Source organism: Haliaeetus leucocephalus, unplaced genomic scaffold, assembly GCF_000737465.1.
Source record: "Haliaeetus leucocephalus isolate CR32 unplaced genomic scaffold, Haliaeetus_leucocephalus-4.0 Scaffold545, whole genome shotgun sequence".
Taxonomy (NCBI): Eukaryota; Metazoa; Chordata; class Aves; order Accipitriformes; family Accipitridae; genus Haliaeetus; species Haliaeetus leucocephalus.
Window position 1 is genome coordinate 194,197 of NW_010972981.1, and position 24,663 is coordinate 218,859.

Below are 24,663 nucleotides of genomic sequence, written 5' to 3' on the forward strand. Positions count from 1 at the left end.
TAGTCATATAGCACAGCAACCTGCAATAAGTAGTTTTGATGAGCTGATGGTTTAGGTTTTATGGAACAAAGATACCTGCATGCTCTTAATCTGTAAGAGCCCATGGCATATGGCCACAGAAATATTGTTGTCAGATTCATCTGAGAAAGATGAATTCCAGAATATACTGAATATTCTCAGCATTTTATAATGATTTAGAATATTTGAAGATTTAAATAATTTGGAATCCATACTCAAAATCAGCCAAATACAAATTTTAAATTATTTCTGATATACTGTTTAAGGCTCCAGCCTTTCCTACAAATGCTGAAGAATCTGAATAGCTCAATTAAAATGAAGAGATTTCTCTATTTTACTAAGACTGAGCACTTAAGTTCTTTCTAGTTCTTCTTTGTAAAGTGGTCTAGAGCAGAGGTTGTATTATACAATTTATGGTTCACATTGCATGCAAACAGAGTTTGCATCTGATCTTTTTTTTTAGAAGTTGTAGTACTGGATAGACAGTGGATGTAATTCAGCATGGAACTAGCTTTGCTGAGGAAGTGTTAATGTAGTCAACAATCCTTTACATTTTTTCCCCACTTTCTGAATATTTTTTACCTCTTCAAATGTGTTCATAATATAACTTTATTTCCACAAATATTTTGGCTAGTAAGAACAGCTTAAACAGCAGATTTCATTTACTCGGTCATTTCCTTGACAAGTTTAATCAATAGTGTAGTACAGTAAATAAATTCTTATACTGTGCTTAATTCTGTTATTCTCTTAAGCTATACTTATGAAATAGGTATTTAGTTCTTGCACTATAACACCAAATTTTCATATGCTACATGCTCTGGTTATGAATGCTTCTTTAAAGTCTATCATGAAAAAAGGTCTGAAGAAAAAGAGTTGCTCTTATGTGATGCATTTACTTCTTTATTCTTTTATGTCACTACCTGGCTTTAACGGATGTACATCTACTTTCATTTGTTGTGTTTCGTTTTTTCATGTGTCAGTGATAACAGTGAGATGATGAAAACAATCCTGTTTTGCTTGTAAGGATTTTAGCTTATTGAACCCATGTGTTACCCTACTAACTCAAGGGCACCCCTTGCCTTTCAAAAGCTAGGGCTTTTTCTCATGGCTCCCATTATCTTCAGTGAAAGCCCGAGGCTGCAATTTGAACTCTGGCCTTCACTCTGCACAAGAACTCCAAATCAACCAACTGGGTGCAAACATCACCTGCAAAAACATGTTTACCTGGAGGTAGAAATGACCCACTGAGGCTAAGAAAAGGGATAATGCCAATGTCTGGTGAGGTGATTTGTAATGAGCCAGCCTCAACTAGGCAACACTTTTTATTGTACATACACCAGTGTGGCCTTTATTTGTCTTTCACTTTGATGAATCATATCTCTAGAGAATATCTTAGTTAATCAGTGATGCCTGCATAAGATAAAGAAATAATATTCCTCTTCAGAGTAAAAGAAAAGGTAACATGGCAAACATTTTAGGAAGTCAATATAGAATCTCTGAAGCAGCAGTAGAAATTGCGTATCACACCAAGTGTTATTTGCATGTGGCCTGATGCATTCCCAGCCTTTAATTGCATTTTGAAATGTCAACCTCCAACACGGCTAATGATCTGGAAATATTTAAAACCGATAACTAACCCAGACTTTATAGCAATGTAACTGCATTGAGCTTAATAGTCTAATTTTTAGCTTATGAAGACCAAATTCTGAGTTAATCAATGGGAAAGGAAATACCAAAATGATAAGTGCACTGATTTGGGGTACTAACACTGAGTCAATAAAAGGAATGAAATAGTATTGTACCTCACCTTCCTCCTCAATATTTCTTGAGCACTCAGCCTATGGAAAATGCTTCATAAATTTGCACATTTATACCTTTGGTTTTGTATCACAAGAGTTTCCCAGTTAGCAGTATTTAAGTACATGTTCATGTTTAGAAAACTCAAATATATTCACTGGTAAACAGCTCATAAAAACTGTATTTAATTGATTGTCTAGAGCAAAAATGAGGGCAATTATAGTTAAATTCTTTTAAAGACTGTCTTGAGATCAGCAGTGGAAAACACTATATAAAAATGCATGGTAACCCCCCCTCAATATTAATATTTTGTTATTACGGCTTTTTTTTGAAGATGACATAAGTAAATTAAATATCTAGAGTGGGAATATGTTTGCAGTAAATTAGCGACAGCTTTATTTTACCACTCGGACTCCAATTCCAGTTGAGTGCCAGTGTGAGAGGAGTAGATTAGTTAATGTGGTAGATGTTAAAAAACCCAGCAGACTGAATCTGCGCAAGGGTGACATGACTGAATGTCATGAAGACAAGAATGTCAATAAGAGCTTACTAATATATACAGGTGATTAAATACATTGGAAAGGACCTACTATTAGTGTTACGTTGTCTTCTGCTATTACAGAAAATAGGGGGTTTTTCCTATGATTTATGAACTGTAATTTAACTCATTCTTGTTTACCTGAGTTCCCTGAGTCTTTGGATGGAGAAAGGAATTATGAGGAAAGATATTATTTGCTATTTTCAGAATATGGCAGAATTGATCCAATGTTAATGGTTTGCACAAGGAAAGGAAGTGGTGAAAGTTTCTGGCAGGAGAAACAGATGTATGTGACAAAAAATTTTTTAGACAGAATTTTTGTGCTCTGCTAAAACGAGGTGAGTTTTGATGTTTCTGAGGGAGAAAAGGATAAAGCTTCTGTAAGAAAGGCTGAGCTGAAATAGGTTACAATAATCTTTCAGAGTTCATAATCTACTTTTTCCTTTACATTTTAAAAAATGCCTTTGAGGGATTAAAAGCTGTTGAATGCAGTGTAAATCTGTGGACACAGATAATGTGAATGGCAACTGCAAAGTCTGCTACTCTGCTAATTAGAGAACACCTGGAACTGATCTTTGTAAATCATGATGTGAAATAGTGTTTTAGCACAAATTCCAGTTTGAAATGCAGATTTGTTTCTGTGGTATACTTGCATATCCTGAAAAACTTGTATATTGTGGGGTTTTTTATCACTCCAAATACTAAAGACAAGACAGAATAAAGAAAATACTTTTACGTTTCCGCTGTAGTTAGACAGACTGCCATCTTTTTGTTGTAAACAGAATTCAAAATTAAGTTTAGATATCTTAAGTCATTTGTATTTTCATTATTACTTTCTCCAATTCATAAATTAGATCTTAACTCTGGAAAGACTTCTATATAGTTTTATTCACTGAAGTCAACAAAATTGACAAATATAAAAGTAAGCAAGTGTGAGTCTTGGCAAAAATGGGACATTACTCCGTAGTAGATTAATTCTCATATGATGTGGTTTGCTGCAGTGTTAAGTTGGGGTTTTTAACTGTTCTTTGCAAGATTTTCCAATTTTAAAAAACAATTTATGTTCACCTACTGTGTCCCTTTTTGAAAGCTAGTAATCAGATGGAATTTAGCTTCTTTTTTATAACATTAAGAATCAAACTCCTTGGGGGGAAAAAATGGATTAGGTAAGTGTTTGCACTTTTTTTTTTTTGAAGGGCAATAATTTCCTTCCAGTAGCTCAAGAAGGTGGCTTTCACACAGCATTTGCAGTATTTTCTTGCTTTATGCACACTCTAAACAGTCTGTCTGTTAGACTAGAAAGGCAGTTGGATATCTCCAGAAGATCTGTAAGCAGGACTGATTTTTCTACCAAACATTTTCCAACAGCAATTGCACTGTTGAAAACGTTTTTCTCAGACAACTTTTTTTCAAGTGTTTTGTGTTTCGAAACAGTTGGAAAAAAATCTGATTTTTTTCTCACTCCATTAGTCTTGTTCTTTTATGCTAGAAAGAAAGTGGGAAAATACTTTTGCTTCCTTCAGAAATGTGTTAAAATCTAGCTAAAAATACTTTTTAATATATATGTGCAGGCAATACAGTATGTTTCAAGGTGAAAGTAAAAGGGAAAGATTTGAGAATTCTGAACATTTTCCAGAAAAAAACCTAAGATAAAGACTATCTCAATATGTACAGAAGTCAAGTATTTAAAAGAAATGAGTATCTGAAAAAAACTAATTTTTTTGTTGGTTTTTTTTTTAATAAATAGTGAGCTGATAAAACAGAATGTGCATTTAAAACAGAGATACAACAGGAAATGGTTTGGACCCTGAAATTCAGTAACGGGATTCTCTTTCATGAAGCCACAAAAAGATCATTTTCAGTTGTAGAATATAAAGAGATTTCAAAAGGCAGGGAACTCATGAGCTGAAGGTCAGTGATACACAGCTTCTCCTGTATCTCTCTCAAAAACAAATGTGAAATGTCATTCCAGCTCCACTCATAAATAGGAATTCCCTGATTTTAGCCTTCCTGTATCTGCTTTAAGACCCAAAAAGTAAGCAACATATACTAAAGGCAATGTTATTGCATGTATATTGCAATTTGCAATATTCTTTTAAAATAAGCATAACAGAAAAACATCTCTGATTTGCATATTTCTATTTATTAATAGAGCTACGAATAATTTGCATGCAATATTTCACTCTTACTTTTGAGATTTCTTTAGTATTTGAAAAAAGGGATCTCGGTGTAGTGCCATATTTTTCCTATAATAATGAAAGTTAACTGAGGCTCTGAGGGCTAGTCTTTGCCTGCTTCTCCTTTCTGGTTTTCCTCTGTCAGCACTAGGACAGTCCAGCTTTGGGACTGTAAGATTTCATTAAATAAATTTATTTTTAGTATGTAGGAGAAGGTCTTATCTTTCAATTTTTCATTTGTCACATTTAACTTTTATTTATTAACTGTGCCGGAAAAGTAGTAACTCTTGAGGGGGAAAGACATGGAACTGAACATTTGTGACCCTGGAATTGGAGAGCCTTCTAATTTCCTTTTGAAGATAAGTCTCTGAGGAAAACTTTGGCAGTGAAATACTTTACTAAATGGCTTAGACAAAAGTTGTGCGAGACTTATGCTTCTTATTAATGTCACGATAAATCTGATGAGACCTTGATACTTGAGCTCAGTTGTGTGGAAGGATGTCTTGTATTGAGACATGTTTTTATTCTGTTGCACTTGATTTTTATTTGTTCTCTGTTAGAATGCAAGCCAAAAGATCCTCTTACCTGCTGTAATATGCAGCACAGGATGTATATCACAAATCTGAAGTGGTCCTAAGGGAGTAAGGGTTTTCCAATAACCTAATATATTTGGAGTGATGGAGGGGAGAGGAAAGCTGCTTGGTGGCTTGGGGAGGGATTTCAGGAAAGGTCTGGAGAGGTGCCTTTCTTCCTTAAATGTTTTTTTCGTAGGTATTGCTAGGCTCTGAATAGCAATATTAATGGGGTGCTTTGCAGTTCACCATGTAAGTTGGATGTATTTACTCTTGTATAATTCATAGAAAAGACCTTATGTTCCTTCTTGCAGCAACATAAACCTGAACTTTGACACTCTCTTGTATCTCCCTCTGGTATATTCACATCTGGAGCAGCTTTACAATTAGATTATCATCTTCCATTAAGATATAAGTTTTTATTCCATCATTATCTCAAATTAATTAACTTGAGACTTTTAATCATCATATTCATCAAACTGTAGGATCATTATGTTTTTCTTGATCCTTAAAATTGCCTTTGTCTTAATTGTCAGGCTGGAATTTCAAAGCAGGGCTATATGGTTCTTGGTAAAACATTGATCGGAGCACCCAATAAAAGAGCGGAATTAATGGCGGGTGCTGAATTTGGTTAAGTAGAAAATTGGAAGAGGTTAAAATGGCTGAAAAAATGCTCCAATTTTAGGCATAGTGATGAGAAAGAAAATAGGATCATATGAATAGAAGTGCAGAACAAAGGAAAAACTGGCACATGAAGTTTGCAGACCATGGGATGTGTGTGGAGGAATATAATTGAATGAAGACACAATACAGGCAAATTAGGCCTGTGTCATGATATGCATTGTAAAAAAATGTGGCTTTTTAAAGAGAAGAGCTGAAGAGGATTCTGAGAGCTAGAAGGACTGTCAGACTGGAGGGCATTTTCAGACTTGTTCCTTTCCATGGCATATTAATGATCTTTTATAAGACTTTACTCTAGAGCCTGATTTTCAACCTAACTTTTGTCCAAATTCTGACCCCTAAGTCAGAGACACTGCATATGGAAAAGACCAATTTTTTCTTGTCTGCTGTTACAGTAGGATCACCAAAGAAATATAGAAATGTGACTAGAAAACTCACCACGTTTTTGACACCAATGGGAGAGAATGCAGGAGTTTTTTTCCTCAATTTAGCTTGCTGCTAGTAGCATCTACTCTATTTCCCTGTATTGGTCTGTTTCCCTATGTTACTCATGCTACTTCTCCTTGGTGTTCAAAAATAACCTGCACTGGTGTTGAGCTGAACTAAAAATAATTTCATAAGAGTTTTTAATATTGGTATCTGCATCTGCTGCTGCCTTTTGTTCTGCCTGCCTATTTTTGTCTATCTGATACTTGCCTCAGTCCTTGTCTTTTTATACAGTGTAATACATGTATGTGATTCTTAATGTATGGGTACCAGGTACAATCGCTTGCTGATCTTGGTATTTGATTACTTAAGATCTAATAAGATCTTTGCTAGTAAGAGAAGGGGAAGACTCATTGCATGTTCATGACTCTTTGAGCACTATGTGCAGCACAGGTCGTGGAGCATTCAGCAGCTGGTGAGATACACTATATTTGTATCATGGTGATCTCAGAGCTATGCCTGGATGCAGTTTGTGCACCTTTGTCTAGCCATTGCTTCTGCTTAGTCTAGAAATCATACAAATCCATAGCGATGCATTTTAGATTCACATTAAATATCTATGATCTATTGATGTTTTTCCTTTCTCCCTGTCCTGTCCCGTTCACTGTAATCTCTCATGGGCATATTAACTTTGCTGTGCATGTTCCCCTCACTAGACAAAAGCCTCTCTGCAGAAGAGAGGAAGATTGAATGGTAAGTACTTCTTTGAAGTGAATCAGCCTGTGTTCATCACATAACTTTACTGCTGAAACTTGAATAGCAACAGGTGAATTACTGAGAAGATTGGTGTACCCTGTGGGTTAAATACAGCTATCAGTGAATGGAAGTTTTATCAAGGAGCACTGTGAGTTAGGTCTCTTCTCTCTGAGCCTGTGCCTGAAAGGTCAAAGAGAGAAGTTCTACAGAACTCAGGAAGGAGACTGGTTAACAGTATCACATTACCAGTGAAGGAGATGTAATGCAGACATAGCTGGTACTTTAGAGGTTTGACTGGGGAGGCATTGCAACCTGCTAAGCATCTTGATGAAAATAGTGTCAGTGTAATGAAAGGGGAAGTGCAATGCCAACCGCCATAAAAATAATTAAGAACCCCAGAAAATTATTTTAAATTTTTGTTACTCTGTGTATGGCTAATGTCAACCACACCTGTATTGTTCCTCCTTGTCTGTGACATTTATACATTTACTGTTTGTCATCTGTGAGCAAGTACCAGAGGACAGAAGATAGTTAACATGCATGCTTACTGAGTCAGTGGAGTTCTGCATCTTCCAGACAGTAGTTCTTCTAAGTCAAATCAAGATAAAATCTATGGATCTACATAAATCATTTAAATTCTTCCCTTGAGAGCAAACTGTTCTATCAAAAGAAGAGTTGATCAGAACTGCATTATGCAATGTTGGCTTTGTTCTAGCAAAACACAGGTTCTTCTTTTACTATGGCAACTATTCTGTGTTTTGGTCTTTTGTGGTTTGGGTTTGGTAGGGTCTTCTTTTTTGTGTATTTTGTTTTGTTTTAACCCCTGAAAGACTGCAGTGAATAACTTTTGCACAATGTGTTGCACTCAGCCTGCTGCTTTTCTGCAATAAAACAGCTTTTGAGGACAGGAACTGCTGCGCAGCATGAACTTTTAAACAAGGAATGACCTATTTTCTTGCTTCTATGCTCTCTGCTACTTCCTTTTTACTGCCTAGAGCCACAAAAAGAGACTTAGGGAGGGAGGTATTAGGAAACCTTTCCTGAGGTGGAGTAGCTACCTCATCGTTTTATTTGTTGCTTTTCCTGTTAAAGGCACAGGGTGAACACTTTCCCTTACTGAAGCCTTGCTTTTACACCAAGAATCCTGTTTCCATTTTTGGCTGCTTAGGTTAAACAGACATTACATTATTAAAGGAATGAGTATGCAAATTAAATGTGTTAGCTTCCTTATATGTCAACGTTTGGTGGTGGTAGGGACAATCAAATTTACCTTCTGAGCTATGTTATTTCTGGTTTGCTGTTTGGATAAGGTAGTGGGGAAAGGGAAATGAAACTAGCATGTCAGAAATGAGATTGTGGATGTGAAAGGAGCGGTTCATAAGAACAGCAAGCAAGACAGGGTGAAAACTCAAAGGCATACAAATAAATTAATACGTTTATGAGGTTGAAAGGATAAAGCACACATCACAAAATATGACTTGGGGATACAAATACAGATACTGCAGAGAAATAAGTGTAGGCATTTAGATCAAAAAAAATCCCTGGATCAAAGGAAATGTGTTCTGGATCAGATTCTCACAGCCAGTCTGTGGCTTTGCACTGCTCTGGAGATGGAATCTCACACTCACTCAGCTTCCCTTTGCAGCTGGATTACTTTAGCTCTGCAGCATGGAGAATCCAGGATTTGTGTAGCTCTGGCTCCTTGGCCCTAGAGGGCCAATAATAAGTAAAATGTTGGCACAGGAAAGAAGTATTGTGGGGTTATTTTGGAGGCTAAAGAACTCACAGTTTCAATATTGTTATGCAACCTAAAAGAGTTTAGTTGGTCTAAATATTAGCTTATATTTGGAGAAATAAAAAAAATAAGAAGGAAGCACAACGGAACAATCACTTAATAAGCAATAGAAGTATAGGAAACCTGTGTTGACCTTTTGCTACCATAATTTTATGCCACAGCAGGACACAAAGAAATAAAAATTAACAGTTATACACTGTAAATATCCACAAAACCAGAACACTTCTTATACGAAAGAAAATATGTTTCTGTAGTTACCTTTTTATGCGCTTTGAAGTCCAAGTGAAAAAAAACCCGAACAACTCACCCACTCACACCCCAGTATCCTCCCTTTATCAACATAGATGCCATATTTTTACACTGAATGAATAAATACTAGTCTTTTCAACCAGAATTTTGAAATTCCATGCACCTTTTACTTTACAAAATCCTAAATCAGTACATTTGAAAGAAATGTATTGTTGATATTTTGCTGGTTTTGTAACTGTGTTCTGGCAAAAAGCTATTTCAAGTGGAAATGTCCTTACCAGTTTAAGTGATGCCTCAAAAGAACAAATGCATCTATCTCTACAGATTTAATGAAAGTGATATATAGAGTCGGAAGTAAACTGAAGGTGATACTAATTAGTATAAATTGCAAGCAATTATATTAAGTAAATCAAATTAAACCAATTTACTGTGATGCAGGTGAGCAATGACTAAGATCTTAGGTTACAGACTGCAAATTTAGAGCAAAAGTTAACGGAAATAGTCACCATTTGAATTTTGCACAGCATGTATAACTTTCCAGTGAGTCACATGCTGCAAGTCATGATTTGGGTCCAGTTTTTAATGGTAGGTATCTGTATTCACATCACTGTAAGATGTTAAAGCATTTTAAAGCATTTATCATAGTTCAGAAAGATGCAAGTGTATGCTTCCCCCAAAGTCCCAGGGTGTCTTCAGGAGTAAGAACTATGATTGCCACACTCTTTTGGAAGTACACAGAAATATAGTATTGTATTGGGTGTAGGTGGCAAGGTTTTGGTAGTGGGAGGGCTGCAGGGGTGTCAAGATCAGGGACTGCCCTGTGCTGGACACAGCTGGCTCCGCAACAGACCCTCTGCAGGACGCAGCTGAGCCCATTGGTGGAGTTGGTGGTGTCCCTGGGAAAACACATTTAAGAAAAGGCAGAAGACAGGCAGAGAGAGAAAGAGGAATGGTGGTGAAGGTGAAGAGTGAGAGACAGCAAAGGGAACACCAAGGTGAGAGAAGGAAAACTCTAGATCAACCTCCTCAAAGCAGAAGAATTGTCTGTTCCAACATGCAGGAAGTCAAGCAAGTGTGGCAGAAGGCAAGCGTGGATGAAGAAGGTACTTCCCACTGAGCTCTCCCCTGGTAAGGTCTGTTTACAGGTTTCTGTGCCGAGTGACAGTCTGAGGAAGTGAAGTACTATCCAGCTGAGTAAAATCGAGTTATGGCTACGTAACCAAACATATGGGAGACTTAAATGCTGTCTTAACTTCCTTTAATGAGTAGTTATAGAGAAGATGGAGCCACTCTTCTGAGAAGTGCACAATGAGAGGTTAAGATGCAACAGACACAAGTTTCAACAAGAGACATTCCAACAGAATCTAAGGAAAAAATTCTTCAGGGTGAGGGTGAGGAAAGATCAGACCAGCTTGCACAGAGAAGCTATGGAATCTCTGTCCTTGGAGATGCCTGAACCTTGACTGGATTTGACTCTGAACTACCTGATCTAACTTCAAAGCCAGCCCTGCTTTGAGCAGGATGTTGGATGAGGTAACCTCCAGAGATCCCTTCCAGTCTAAATTATTCAGCGATACTATGACGTCTGTCAGATGCTCTGGCTCTAGGTGATCACTGAACAGCCTGCTTTCATAGAACTGATTCACAGGAGCGTAGGCAGGAATGAGGCAAGCTTTTACACCCTGAGAGGCAGGTACTGCCTGGTTTCCTATCAGCAGTACCCGTCAGTGATGGAAGAATGACCAGGAGAAGGAAAGGTATGCCTTTCGAGAACAAAGGGAGACTTGTCTGAGATAGAGGAACTAGACAGATACTTTTCCTTTGGTTTGTGACTAGGGGAATGAATTTGGGAGTGTTGTCAATCAATAGTTCTGTAAGGAATTAGCTCACTAAAAGTTTTGTCATTACTGTTTCTTTATTAAATCAAAAAGTAGACTAATGTGCAATATGAAAGTGAACTTATTTCTGGATCCTTTTTGTAGTACAAAATCATTTTTAGTGACACAGATTTACTTTTTTTAAAAAAAATCTTTTACTAATTCTTAAATTATTGTATTAAATGCTTAAAGCATAAATATAACAAATGTAGGAAATTATATTATCTAAGTCCAATCACATAATTTTAAAGTAATTATTTTCCAGCCCAAATGCTATATTGAGAACACTGTCATACTGTATTTCAGAGGAAAACCACTATATAATACTTAAGCACAGCTGTGTGCAAATTTCACTTCATTAAGTATTTGTAAGGTTTTGTGAGTTCAAGAACAGTCCCTTTATATTATTTTAATACCATTTTAATGAATGAATTAATACTGAAAGCACACACGCTGGAATATGTTCTTCGTTCCAATGAAAATACAAGAACTCACTTCTGAAAATATGAATATTGTTATTCTTCTCTAAGTAAAACCCAGCACTCATTTTCTGATTTAATTAATTTTCATAGAATGGTAAGATCCCAGGATCATAGGATTAAAGAGTGCATTACTCAGGCAAGTGTCTGGAATGGATAATGCAAATAGTTCTACACTGACTTCTTCAAAGTATGCCCACAGTCACTAATGTTGACTTACCCTTTTATTTTTTATCACCTGCTCCCAAACACTAATAGCTAAAAAATAAATAGAAAATTAATTGCTAAAAATGGCTTTCATACCAATCTTCAGCAGAGAATCACAGAGTAGTATAAGCACTAAGGGACCAATGGAAATCATGTGATCCAACCCCTTCTCAGAGTGGGCCCAGCTTGGGGCATAGGCTTGCAACATGTACTGTACCTTTAATGTGATGTGGGTAGGTATATTCTGATCAATAACCCTGTGTCAAGTGCCACTGTGTCTAAACACAGCATTCTAAATGTATCTTCAGAATTAAGAATGTACATTGACTAAGCTAAACAACAGTGTGTGTCCATCTTGCTGATTTTTTTCATGAAGTAATACCCTTTCACTAAAGTATACAAAAGAAAGTGTAAAAGAAATTTGCTATAGATTTAGCTTATGAATTCACAATTTCACTTAAGAACAACTTTGTGCACTTTTTATTTGAAATTATAGCGCAAAAGACTACTACACAGAAAGGATCGTGTGGTGCTCAGGTAACTTTGCTAAATCTAGTCAGCAGTGTTACTCCCTTTTCACTTCTTAAAAAAACTGGCTGAAAAGGAAATTCTGTGGAGAAAAGAATCTCCCAATCCTGCATATGTGAAGTTAATGAATTATGTGCAGTTAATTTTAGCTGATGCAAGTTCTGACCCAAAGAATAAATGGAAGAGAAGGAAGGTAAACAAGGGAGAAAGAGAATAAATGTTTACATCCTAGTCTATGTTAACAATGCTTCAAGCACCCTATCATTCAAAAATAGAGGAAGATAATACAAACCTCCCACAGTGCCAACTATGTATATAGGTCTGAATTTAAATATGTGTAGTATTTTTTGAAGACCATTGAACTTTTCAGCTGCTGTAACAATCTGTTTTTCTCCCATGTAAAGATTTATTTCTACTCTACAAACAAAACTTAAAACATAGTTTTTGGTTCACAAATAACTAGACTTATGCTAAAATATAATTGCTGCTGCTTACATAATGACTATTCTCTGAAGTATATTCCCTGCAGCTTTGTGCATTTCATATTCTCTCAGGTGCTTCAAGCTTTTGCATCTCTCAGTATAGCAAACAAAGCATGTTATAAGAGCGCATTAAAAAAAACCCCGCAACAGTTCGGCATATGCTGCTTTTACCATATGACTAACATTTTTACACCAATATGTAGTTTGAAAGTGTCTATCACTGAAAACTGAAGGAGAAAAAAAATCTAGTTTCTTAATTTTTCACTTGTAAAGGATCCACTTCAGATCTTGTTGAAATCGAAGTATTTTTGGGCAGCCATCGATGTGAAGGGGAAACAGATCAAGGTTTTCAGTAGGATTCTGTACGGTTTTGTTGCAAGGCAGAAGTCTTCCAAAGTTAAGGTCCATGGCTGAGACTCAGAGTAGGACAGGAGAGTGTGTGAGAGGAGTGGGTTTTTTTTGTTTTCAGTTCTGCCAGTTTGCTATCTGGCCTTGGGCAAATCACCTAGTTTCACTGTCTCATTGAATATATTTGTAGGTTGGAATAGTTTCCATACGCCTTGTATGTGCAATAACTAATCCATCAGGTACCAAATTCGAACTTGTTTGTGGTATTGTATCCTGTGTTAACTTTCACTGTTCTGTCACCAGCCTTCTTTGACTGCAAAAGATACCCTAAAATAGTGCTCCTAATGGCTTCTGTTTCCTAGCTTGTCTTTATCAGAGATGGCCCTTTTCATTGAGCCATCTCCTGTTGCTCCCTAGAAATGATTTCTACTCTAGTCCTTAGCCTGGAAACATAAGTCCAAAGAGAGACTAGGAAGATGAGCGTTAACAAGTACATCAGCAGGCTTGGCTTTTCCCGTATTTTGTACCCCCTCTTTAGACTTGTGCTCTAGGATATAAATTGTTGGGTTTGTTTTTTTTTTTAAACACCTACCAGAGCATCACTTATAGAAAGGTCTGGATAGCCTTCAATAGTTTATAAACTTTTTGGTGGTGCTCAAGGTGTTCTGCATTTTTGAAGTCACCATTAGCCAATCAAACCAGGAGAATGTGTACAAATACGTGCGTTAAGCCAGCTTGTTCATATATGAGGCATAGTCACGGCAACCAAGATAATACTTGAGCTGTCTTTGTATTACTTTTATTATATTACAAGTAAAAGAGACAAAAAGGAGTGTAGGTCTGTGACTAACTGGGTCTTGTGAAGCTCAGAGAGGCTAATTTCTCCTTCTCAGCATTTTGCACACCCCCACACAGGGAAGCCACAACCTGCTAAATTCCTTGGGGCAAGAGTCTGTCATTTTCATTTATTTGAAATATAATAAATGCTTCTCTAGCAAAATTTCATTGTCTTTCACTGTATGTAATAAATCATATTACTCCATGTGAGCTTTTCAAAGCAACTTTTTAAAATTCAAATTTGCTATCAGTTTCCATGGAAAATGATAGCAGTAGTTATTAGTCTGTGAGCATCTGTTAATGCTGCCACACACAAATATAAAATCCACATTAGCAATTTCCACTTTTTTTCCTAACATTTCTAACTTCTGAAACATCTGCTTGAGCTATTTTTCTCCTTCCATCTTAACTGATCCGTTGAAGTAGAGAGAGGTGAGCAAGCAGCTTGAGACTTCAGTTTGAAATATATTAAATAGGAAAAGCGCAAAGGGGAAACATCTGCTGAAGTGAAAATGTCTGTTCAGGGTTGGAAGGCAGGATTTGAAGACTGAGAAATAGGAGAAAGAAGCTTTCAAATAGTATTTAAAATATTATCCCTCTGATTTTTATAGTTTTTTAGGTTGTTCAGGTTCAGTACCTGGGTCAGACAGGTACACAATGTTGTCTAGATTCCTTTTCCTGTCTTTGTGTCTGTATTACTTCTGACTTGAAAGCAAACATTATCTAAATTGAATAGCATCCAGTTAGCTTCAGAGCTATCATTCATTTATTGCTGTGGCACATGAGGGAGAAACTGTGAGATAATCTTGTACAAGAAATCAAGCTGCCTACTGTCCTAATCAAATCTGTTACACTTCAGAGCATCTGTACATCAAGCAGTCCCATAGCATCTTGCCAAGTCACCCACCTGAATCTAAAAAGGGGCTGTGCGAAAGATGGGCATGCTAGTCTGTGTGAATTCCGACAGTCTGTCCACAGTAGCAAATGTTCACAGAGGAAAAAACACCACTGTTGTTTCATATGTCAAGGACTGAATAAAGAGGTTACTTTTCTGTATTTGGTGCATGATTGCAAGATTATGGATCCTTGTAATATGGGTAGTCTGGAAGAAGTTTCCCAGGCAAAGTGTTTTTACAGAAAGGAGAAAAGAAAAAAATAAAAAATCCCAACCCTAAAGCCCCTGAGGCTGGCCCTAGCCAGATGTTTTAATTTCAGAGGATTGATCTGTGAAAGATACAATTTTTTTTTTTGTCATTGCCAGTAAGGTGACAGCACAGTGACAGCATTCCTGGTCAGAGGACAGAGAGAATCACAGAATCTGCTGAGAAACAACATAAGAAGACAAAATTGTGGCTGAAGAGCTAGTTCCACTTGCTTTTCACAGGTGGAAACCAGGAGTATTTACATCCAGATGAATGCATGGGTAGTGTCATAAATAAGGAAATAAAGTAGATTGACTGTCTTCAAGGCAATAAAATTATCTACCACATGTCTTAGGGAATCACTCAAGTATCTTTAAGCCTAGGGGCCCTGAACATAGTATAAAGCAGCCATCTTTAGCAAAAGAGGGGTGGAAAATATTTGGGGTCATCTGTAATATCCTAGATTGCCTTTAACTTGCTTTTTCCACCTTTTCTCCAAGAGTTTAAAAACCAGTGATTCTTTCTGGCTCATTTAGAGATAAGACAAGCCAGTCAGGGAGAGGAAACCACAACTGACATAGGTAATGTCAAATTCCATAAGCGGCAGTACCTGCAGTCTGGGGGCTGTGAGAACTTTGCTAGGTATTATCAGAAGCCATTAGATTAGCTGAGATTGGCAAGAAGAGAACATATGTTGCCCACCTGTATTTCTTTTGAAGTGTTGTCTGTGGAGGATTGCAGATCATTAATTTTTAGAAATTCATGCTCTTTGCAAAAAAAGTAAGAAAACCAAAAGTCTGTTTATAAAAAAGCAAAATAAATATGCAGACTACTGTGACACAATACACACATTCAGAGAAAAAATATGATTGATTTACTGGGCATGTGAAAACAGAAAGACTTCCAGAGTTCAAAATTAGTGGACAATTCCAGTGATCTGTAATACTTATAATACTAGCAGCCAGCTGGTGCTTGTCTCCTGCAGCATAATTACCCAGACAAGGGGTAGTGACTCTAAAGACAAGGGGTACAGAATGCGTGTGAGGAGCTAGGGATTGGGGGCACACTGCAGGAGAATCTTTGGAAGCGGAGCAAGAAACTGAGGGAGGACATCACTGGGGCTGGGTGAAGGAGGGGTAGGAAAGTGCAGAGAAAGCCTTTGCTTGGGAGCATTGGCCCAGGAAGGCCTGAAGGAGGAGGTTGAGGCAGGTCTGAGAATGATGCAGAGCTGGACTGAAGGACCTCTACTCACAGTCTTCCCAGTCTTCACGGTCTCGCCTCATTGTCCCACAGTTTGAGATGTCCCTAAATGTCAGGGACTCAGACTGTGGGGGAGTGGAGGAGGTGACAAGATCATGAAATGTAGCCTGGAGAGAAAGCAAGGTATCAATATGGAGAACTGCAGGTGAACACTGCAGTAACGGATTCCTTGCAGACATATGAGGATTTTACCTATGGGCAAGGGAAGGTACTCATTTTGACCCGGCTTTTGATTTAGGTTCGGAGGGGTTATGTTGAGAGGGGAGCTTGAACTGAGGAGAAGTACTCCCACATTGCCAGGACCGATCCTGCAAGGCAACCCACCTTGGAAACTCATTTCTTTGACAGTAATTACTCTTGGTTTTTGACAGTGGCTGGAGGAAGTCTGTTAGAAGCATTCACATGCCTTTGCAACATGAGGAGAGGGTGATATCATGCCTCTGCCCTTTATTAGATCAGCTTCCTTCCTGCTTTAAGCTTTTTCCAGGGATACAGAGCAGGCAGTTCCAGTGACCTGATGGGAGGGAAACCTTATTCCTGTGAGTGGCCTTATCAGATAAGTGGTGAAACTAGCTAGAAATGTGTTCAAAGGCTATGACAAGCACTTTGCTTAAAGATACTGGAAATGGTCTCTTTGCTGTGATCAATTCAGTAATTACTTAATCAGAATATTTATATTAAAGGAACAGAACCTGCAACCCCCTTAGTAACTCTGCCTTCTGCTACCGATGTGGAAATGAAACAAAAAATGAATAGGGCAGCTATGTAGTAGGCATAGATTTCTGCTGAACTACTCACTGGAAAATGGGCTAACATCTTTGTATGTCTTGTCATATGTCTTGTCATTTTTAAAGTGCCCTTCTTTTTAGAAGCATTAAACCATTATTATTTCAGTATGATTTACCACCTTACAATAAGCAGGCTTCCTTCCTTGGTGTATGTGTATGCCTACTCTGTCACCAAAGGATGTGCTATTTTTGAGGAGAGCTTGCTGTTTTGATGATTTAAATTCAGTAATATTTTCATTGCCTGTACAAGTGTTTAGAGTTTCTAGCACTCGTTTCAGTTAGATAATGCTATAGTGCTAGCAGCCATCTGCTTAATTTTACAAAATGTTTGGATTAAAATTTAAGCCAAGCTTTTTAAGCTCTTCACAAAAATAGACTTACCACTAGACTTCTAGACTGAGGAAGCAGGCTTCATTTATCCCAGTCTCCTAAACATATCACATGTTAAAATTATCTATATAGAAAGCAAAACAGAGGAGCTACACAAAGCTGGGATATTTATAGAACACATTATGTTAAAGAATGATTAGCCATAGAAATAACCAAATTAAACTGGTTTTCAAAATTTAGTTATTTCTCTGGGTTAGTACAAGCAGTTTGATTTTGATTTTAAGAACAGTTGGTGTCATTTCTTTGAGCAAAATAGTGACACAATTGCTCTACATGGGAGTTCTTATTTCGCCTTACCTTTTGAGCCCTTGTAAAGCTCAAGAGATTTGTTAGAGAAAAAGATTTGGATTCCCCTCCCTTACTTCTAGTTGAGATCATTTTGAACTCAATTCAGGCATGAAAGAAATACTAATCAGCCTTTTAGACTGGAGAGAAACTCCCAGGAGTATAGCATACATGTAAACTCCCCTATAAATATGAATATCATAACATCTGAGAAAAAAGTTACAAGAGGTAGGGAAGTTTTATTTATTTTTCTTCAAATGTGAAGATGAACAAAAGATTTTGCCTGAAATATGGAGATTGCATAAACCTTGGAAAAGTGGTTTTATAATCTAATCTTGAGTTGTTGTTGTTGGGATACATCTATCTATTGTTTGTGGCTGAAAGATGATTGTCCTAAAACGTCCCTGTCCCCTCACAAGGGTTTTTCTTTTCAAGATAATGAGAGGTTTTTCCACTGCTCTCACATGAGAAAAGTTTGGTCACATGGACCGGAGAGGGGAGGCAATAAGAGACAAAGCAGAATGCTCCCCAGAATATTTTAATATGGCATGTGGATAACTTTACTCTTTCCTTGAGATAAGCAGGATTGTTTATTTTTCTAAAATCAAAGGCAATGATATTAGCCATAGTAACAGCATATCTTGTGCCTGTCTCCTGTTCATTGTAACCAGTAGCTGTTTAATATAACATCCACGTAGGAACAGTAGCTGCACAGGGGCAGGGAACGCAGGTCTCTGCTTCGCAGCTAGCTGCAGTATCCTGCTCTGCTCGCCACCCGCATGTCGTTTGGTAAATGGTGGTGCAACTTCAGCAGAAAGGCATATGCTCTGCTCAGATAGGCATATTTGCTTGTTGATTAGGGCAGTCTCCCAGGAGGTAAAAAATAGAATTTTAAACATCTGAATCTGAAAAGAAAGTTAAAGCTCCAGCTTTTCATGTCCTAGATAAGGCCTGTCTGCCATGCCACTCAACTGGGCAGCACTACAACTCTCCCCAGCCAGGCTCCAGAAGTGAGCCTGGCTCACACCTCGGAAATAAAAGAATTAAGTGGGAAAATGGAGGGGAGGATTTTAGTCTATGAATCAGGCTGTGAACGGAGGGAGTCTCTGAATCTGTGCTCTCAAAAGAGTTGATTTTGGTTATCCTCCTGTCTAAGAACTCTTATTGGCTAACAGCAGGTCTGGGTACTAGCTATTTTGGATCCCGTTCTGAGATACCCAAGTCCATGCCTTGGGAAGCTCTATTCCTTTTTCAAGAACGTAACTTTGCTGCTGCACTGGTTGTAAACACATAAATCCGTTATTGTCTGCAGTCCCAGGTAACTGATAATAAAAAAGGAAGTACTGAGACAAAGAGAACATGAAATATGTATTATGAAATTTTCTAACACGTGAGGAGAGAAACATTCTTGAATTCCAAGTCAGATTATATTTAATCTAATTTACATCCAAAAAACCAGAAACACTTATAATATACATTTCAAATTAATGATGGAAATAGCTATGCAATGAAATGATATAATGATGGTATATAAATGAAGGTGACCTACTAATGAAGAATGTGGGAAGGAAAGACTGACAAAGTGTTAACTGATGTCAAACCAGTGATGTCAGTCAGTTGCATGGAGGAAGAGAAATTAATCAGTGTAAATTATGTAGTGACCATCAAAACATGCCAAAAGCAATTTTGCATTCCTCAAAGAAGTTGACAGATAAGATATATAAGAACAAATTACAGAAAAAAAACCCCTAAATATACCATATCTGATTTACTGCTTGCTCCAGGTAGCCGGTAATAGTTCACCCAGTGATGCCTTTTAATGTCCGTTATAAGAAAAAATATTTGCAGCATCTATGTACCACAATAATCCTCAATCCTATCTGTGAAGTTTTCACAGCTTCTTTTTAGAGAAAACCAATAAAATCTACAATGTCTGCTCCATATCTACCAATGTTGAATGGCTAGTGAGTAGCTGAAGTGAGATAAAAAATGTGTGTGAATGAACCTGAGTTCAGCAGAAGCTGGGGACTCCTGGATCTCTGTAAAAAAAATGTAGTTTTTAAATACTAACCTCACTTTGTACTTTCTTACAAAGTATATTACAAAAATAGATTATAGTTTCCCAGGCTGAGTTTTTGCTTAGCTTGCATTTTAAAGGGACTTTTGTGCCTTTATTGACAGAACTCTGAAAAAAACACAACCATTACTGTGGGACTAAACTGTCAGATCAATGCCATGAAACTGCAGTGGGTCATTCCAGCCAGTGAGAGAGAAAGGAAACTGGCTGTTTGGCATTGGTGACATGGTTTACTCTAGAAGCAAAAAGAAATGTTAAATATCTTTTTTTTTTTTTTTTTAAATTACATCTTTTTTTGGATTATAGCAGAAAGCTTGAAACCATTCTATTTCACTGACTTGAAACACATGCACAAATTCTCTTTTTTGGATGATAACGTAAGAAGTTATATGTTATTTTGTCCACCAGAGGGTACCCAACATATTTCCAATCTTGCAGTAGGAAGCAGCAGAGGCTAAGAAAATAATTAAAATCAGTTCAAATTAATGTTACCATATTTTCAAAAAGTACCAGTGCCTATGTTTTATATAATTCTTTGTGAAAATGAAATTAATTCAAATTTTCTTGAACAAATAGCTTCTTCCAGCTGTACAAATTCCTAGATACATTTTTCATGATGGATTATCTCTACACAATTTTGACTCCTTTTAATGTTATCATGAGAGAGAGGCCATGTTGGACTGAAATATTTAATGATGTTTCTTGTGATGTGGGATTTCTACTCCTTCTGAATTGGAGCTGAAAGTAAGATTCAGTTTTGGAGTTAATCTCCAAAAACTTTCGGTGTAGGATTTAATCTAATTTAAATACCCTGGGTCTGAGTTTGCAGAGGGTTGTATTTCAATATCTAATTTGATGATCTCTAAGAGGAAACAAACAAAAAAAAAAGTCTCAAAGTGTTGCCAAAAAATACTTTGGATTTTATATTAGTTCTGTATGTAATGGTTTTGTTGTTGCATAGCTCAGTTTTAAGGTGTTTAACTTTGTTTTTAAAAGAGGGAATTGAAAAGGCTCTTTTGGTCAAACTCAAAGCATTTAATAGGCCTTTCCTCAGTCCAGGATAATTACCAGTGCTGTTTTTCAGCATTACTGAAGCAAAATCTGTCCTTCCTGTGAGACTTAAAAGTGGACAAGTTATGAAACAGAAATGCTTTCAAAATGGATTGTTCTTGCTAGTTTGAAGCATTTTGTGTTTAAATAAGATGAAACAAATTCAAGCAGGAACTGAAGTATACCTCCTTTAACATTTATTTAGTTATTACTACAATCAACCATGGAAAGGTGTGAATTTATCAACACTTGAAATCTTTACCACAGTGGGGCTTAGAGAGATGGATGTGTTTTCTTGTTCAACCAGAAGGTAGCCAGCATGATGCAGAAGTTAGTGAATGGGAGTGGAATTCTTCAGTATATGGTATCATGAGATCTATGATCAGAGTGGTCCCTTGTGGCTGTAGTATACACTATGTGTGATACATGATAATGAGTACATGTTTTGCATTGACTGGGAGAAACTAGTTTGTGGGATCCCAGAGAATACATCACACATTTCACACATTCCGTTCAGGAAAAAAAAAACCCACCAAAAAAACCCAACAAACAAAACAAACCCAAACAGGTTTATTTGGAAATAGTTAATTCTTCTTTCTTGCATGCAGAAATCCACAGCTGACTCTCCTCCAAAACTTTGCTCATGGTGTTTACTGCCATAAACTGATTTTAGATGTTTATTTCTGATTTGTATATATTAAAAGCAGTTGAATTGGCGAACCTCCATCAACTGGCCCTCTAGATTCTGTCAGTTCTCCAGAACAGATGCACTTCTAAAAACCAGGTCCTGTCAAATTATTTGTATTTTTATTTGACTCTGGGTTTTGCTATTGTTAACAGTATCATAGAAAACCTGGCTCTTTGGAGTAGAAGCAATAATGAATTTAAAGCAGGTTTTCTTTTGCTTCTGCCTTCATTAGCTAAGGTTGCTCCATACTGCTTAAAAGACAGATACTGAGATAAATCACCCTACAAAAATATAGAATTTTAAAAAATCTCAACAGTTAAACTTCATGTGAAAGTCCTTCAAAAACAAGCTCACAGTAAACTGTAAGTTTAGCTCAGATGAGGCTGGCAGAAAATTCCTGTTGAGTTTAAGATACTCAAGTGTTCAAAGTACTTTCTTGCCTAAGAAGTTAATGAAGGAGTCACTACTACCAAGGAAACAGCAACTAACAACAGCTTGGACATAGCTCCCTCTCTTTTAGTCTTACAATGTACTGAATAATGTACATGCACAGAAGGAAAATGCACTCTGCTCTTCTTCATCTAAAAAGAAAAAGACTTACTTTCTTTGTTCTTAGTGAATGTCATTATATACTCTCATTGCTAAGTAACTTGTTTAAATTGACCTTCAGTAATTCAGTATACCTCAATGCACCACATTAGCACACTGCATTCAGGTTATCATCTGAAACACGCATATTAGAAAATAAGCTTGTCATTTGCATTATCATATAATAGCAATTAGTCTTACAATGAGGGTTTATTTTGAATGTATCATTTGCATCAATGAACAGAGCCTTGTATTCCTTACAAGATGATCAATGACAAAAGATCTAATCCATGGTGACTAAAAGGCAACAAGTAGGTTGTCTGTGGCTTCTGTGAGAATTGGATTAAGCTTTACAGGATTTATTGAATAGAGGAAAGCCCTAGAATTGTTAATTCTTGAAATTCACTAGGTCCTGGGAAAACATTCCTGAGTTTTATGATTGTGATCCTATAGTCCTTATTCAGGTTTTATATTCATGAAATCAAAGACTGAGTGAAATCCCTGATCATATGTTTCAGCCCACTTACTGTCATCTCCTTTATGCAGAAGCACTTGTGAGACACGATTTTAAAATGGGCTCAGTGTTGGCTTAATTATAATTTTCTAAAACCTTTGTAGTTAAAGATACAAAATGTTGCTTTTGTTGCTTTTTAACCCTCTGTTAAGTCTCTAAAATAAGGAAGACGTTTCTAAAATGCGTAAAAATGAGAATAGCTATCGGGTATTCCTGCAGTGAGAGAGCGAATTGCACACAGATTTTTTGCACATAGACATTTTATGTCTGTTTTGTGCCGACATGCCTATGCACACATTTTGATGTTCTACTTTCTGAGCATAATGAAGACATCTGAGACCCAAATTATTCCCTGTAAATATTTTGCACTCTGTCCCTTCTGGCTACTTATTAACGTTCCTATTCAAAGAGGATCACATTCCACTGCAACCAGAAATATTAAGAGCTTGGTCCTGAGTAGCACTCATCTAGGCACATTGCTAGGATTTGAGAAATGTAATCTTCTAGTATCTATGTTAGTTGTATTTACTTATTTTTCCAAGATCTGTTAGTCATACTTTAGTACATAAATGTATTTCCACTATGTAGATGTGTATATATATATATATATACATAGGAATGGTAGTCCAAAAATTCCTCTTAACTTGGTTCCTAAGAAAAAATAGTTTCTTTCCTCCTTCCTAGGAGGAAAATTACGACTCGGTAACATTCTGTTCTCCAGTCCGTTTATTGATTTGCTAGCCAAGTCTCAGCGCTACTGATGTGATACTTCCTGGAAGGAGCAAATTTGCTTTTAATCTAAGCACTCTGCCCTTTCACGGATATGCCTGGGATTTCCGCTTTATGCTTTGCCAAACTCCACCCAAACTTTCTTTCCTTTCAGGAAGAGTCCTGAAGGGTGTATCCTGTGAGTTTTCCTGACACATGGCATGGAGCCAGCATAATATTGTTTTTTACAAATCCATCTAATTTCACCTTCAGCATTTCTTTGTTTTCACATTAATGTGTTCCTGTTGATGGGAGCGTTAAGTACTATGGCAGTGGGGGGGTAAGAGACAGATCATTCAAGACAGATTTTTCTTCTTGTAGGAAATTCACTTCCTGCAGTTTAGTACTTTAATGTACATATACTAGAATGGCAGACTTTGTTCTACCTTAAACCCTGAATCTCATGTATGGGTATAAATCTTAATATGACTTTTTTTGCTACCAAATTCAAGTTCTCTTCCTCATGTTCAGTTGTGGTGGGTTAACCTTGGATGGCTGCCAGGTGCCCACCAAGCTGGTCTCTCACTCCCCCTCCTCAGAAGGACAGGGGGAGAAAACAAGGTGAAAAAACTTGTGGGCTGAGATAAGGATAGGGAGATTGCTCACCAATTACTGTCATGGGCAAAACAGACTTGACTTTGGGAAGATTAATTTAATTTACTGCCAATTAAAAATAGAGTAGGATGATGAGAAACAAAAAACAAACTAAAAACACCTTCCCTCCACATCTTCCCCTCTCTTCTTTTCAGGCTCCTTCTCTCCTTCACTCCTGACTCCTCTACCTCCCCTTCTCCGAGTGGTGCGGGGTAGGATGGGGAATGGGGGTTGCAGTCAGTTCATAACACTTTGTCTCTGCCGCTCCTTCCTCCTCACACTCTTCCCCTGCTCCAGTGTGGGGGTTCCTCCCACAGGATACAGTCCTTCATGAACTGCTCCAGCATGGGTCCCTTCCATGGAGTACAGTCCTTCAGGAACAGAATTCTCCAGTGTGGGTCCCCCGTGGGCCACAGGTCCTGCCAGCAAACCTGTTTCAGCATGGACTCCTCTCTGCGGGCCACAGCTCCCTTCAGGGCATCTCCACCTGCTGTAGCATGAGGTCCTTCATGAGCTGCAGTGTGGATATCTCCTCCACCATAGTCCTCCATGGGCTGCAGGGGGACAGCCTGCCTCACCATGGTCTTCCCCACGGGCTGGAGGGGAATCTGCTCGGGCACCTGGAGCACCTCCTCCCCCTCCTTCTGCACTGGCCTGGGGGTCTGCAGGGCTGTTTCTCTCGCATTTCTCTTACTTCTCTCTCCCACAGCTGCTGCACTGCATTTTTTGCCCTTTCTTAAATATATTTTCAC

At 37.5% G+C, this 24,663-nt stretch overlaps 1 protein-coding gene across 1 annotated transcript in view; it reads right to left on the reverse strand.

Moving 5' to 3' along the window:
* The window catches only part of LOC104837626 (putative protein TPRXL), a 139,226-nt gene extending 114,764 nt beyond the window's left edge, over positions 1-24,462 (reverse strand). Inside the window, exon 1 of the mRNA XM_010576879.1 lies at positions 24,343-24,462. Within this exon, the coding sequence (XP_010575181.1) occupies positions 24,343-24,462 (120 nt within the window). The remainder of the gene's footprint in view (positions 1-24,342) is intronic.
* Between the last annotated feature and the right edge of the window lie 201 nt (positions 24,463-24,663).